At 58.1% G+C, this 546-nt stretch overlaps 1 protein-coding gene across 1 annotated transcript in view; it reads right to left on the reverse strand.

The window, feature by feature from the left end:
- The window catches only part of LOC119593923, a 16,302-nt gene that overhangs the window by 14,379 nt on the left and 1,377 nt on the right, over positions 1-546 (reverse strand). Inside the window, 2 exon segments of the mRNA XM_037942940.1 lie at positions 5-221; positions 223-437. Coding sequence (XP_037798868.1) covers positions 5-221; positions 223-437 — 432 coding nt within the window.

Consider the following 546-nt stretch of genomic DNA (forward strand, 5'->3'; position numbering starts at 1 on the left):
AAGCGCTGCTGTTGGTCTTCTTCTCCTCGCTCTGGCGGCGCAGCGCCGACGCCGTGTTGGGCCTCACGCTGAAGTCGATGCCCTTTTCCGAGATCATGGAGCCGGGTAGGCCTAACAGACTAAGGAAATCCCGCTTCTCCTTGGCGAAGACGACTTTGTTGCTCTGGCCCTTCTCCTGGTGGCGGTGCTGCGTGCGGTGACGCCTTCGCGGTATACCAACCGACAGGCACCCTTGTCTTGGAGCCCATCTTGCGGATTGTCTCCAGGAGGTCGAGGCACTTGCTTAACTCCCGCACCGTCGCCGCCTCGCTCGACACCGATGCCAGGTTGTTAGAGGTCGGCGCCGTGAGCGTGGTCGACCCGCGTGGCCCCTTCACGGACGCACGCAGCTGCTGCGTCCGCTGGTCCAGGCACGTCAGCACCTGACTCAGCAGTTTCTGTTTGGGAACAGGAAGGAATAATCAGGATAAAAGCGCCTATGCTATAGTACAGTAACTGTACAAAGACCTAAACACACATACAAATACTCAGTGAACGTCATGGAAA

This window comes from Penaeus monodon, chromosome 33 (assembly GCF_015228065.2).
Source record: "Penaeus monodon isolate SGIC_2016 chromosome 33, NSTDA_Pmon_1, whole genome shotgun sequence".
NCBI classification, from domain to species: domain Eukaryota; kingdom Metazoa; phylum Arthropoda; class Malacostraca; order Decapoda; family Penaeidae; genus Penaeus; species Penaeus monodon.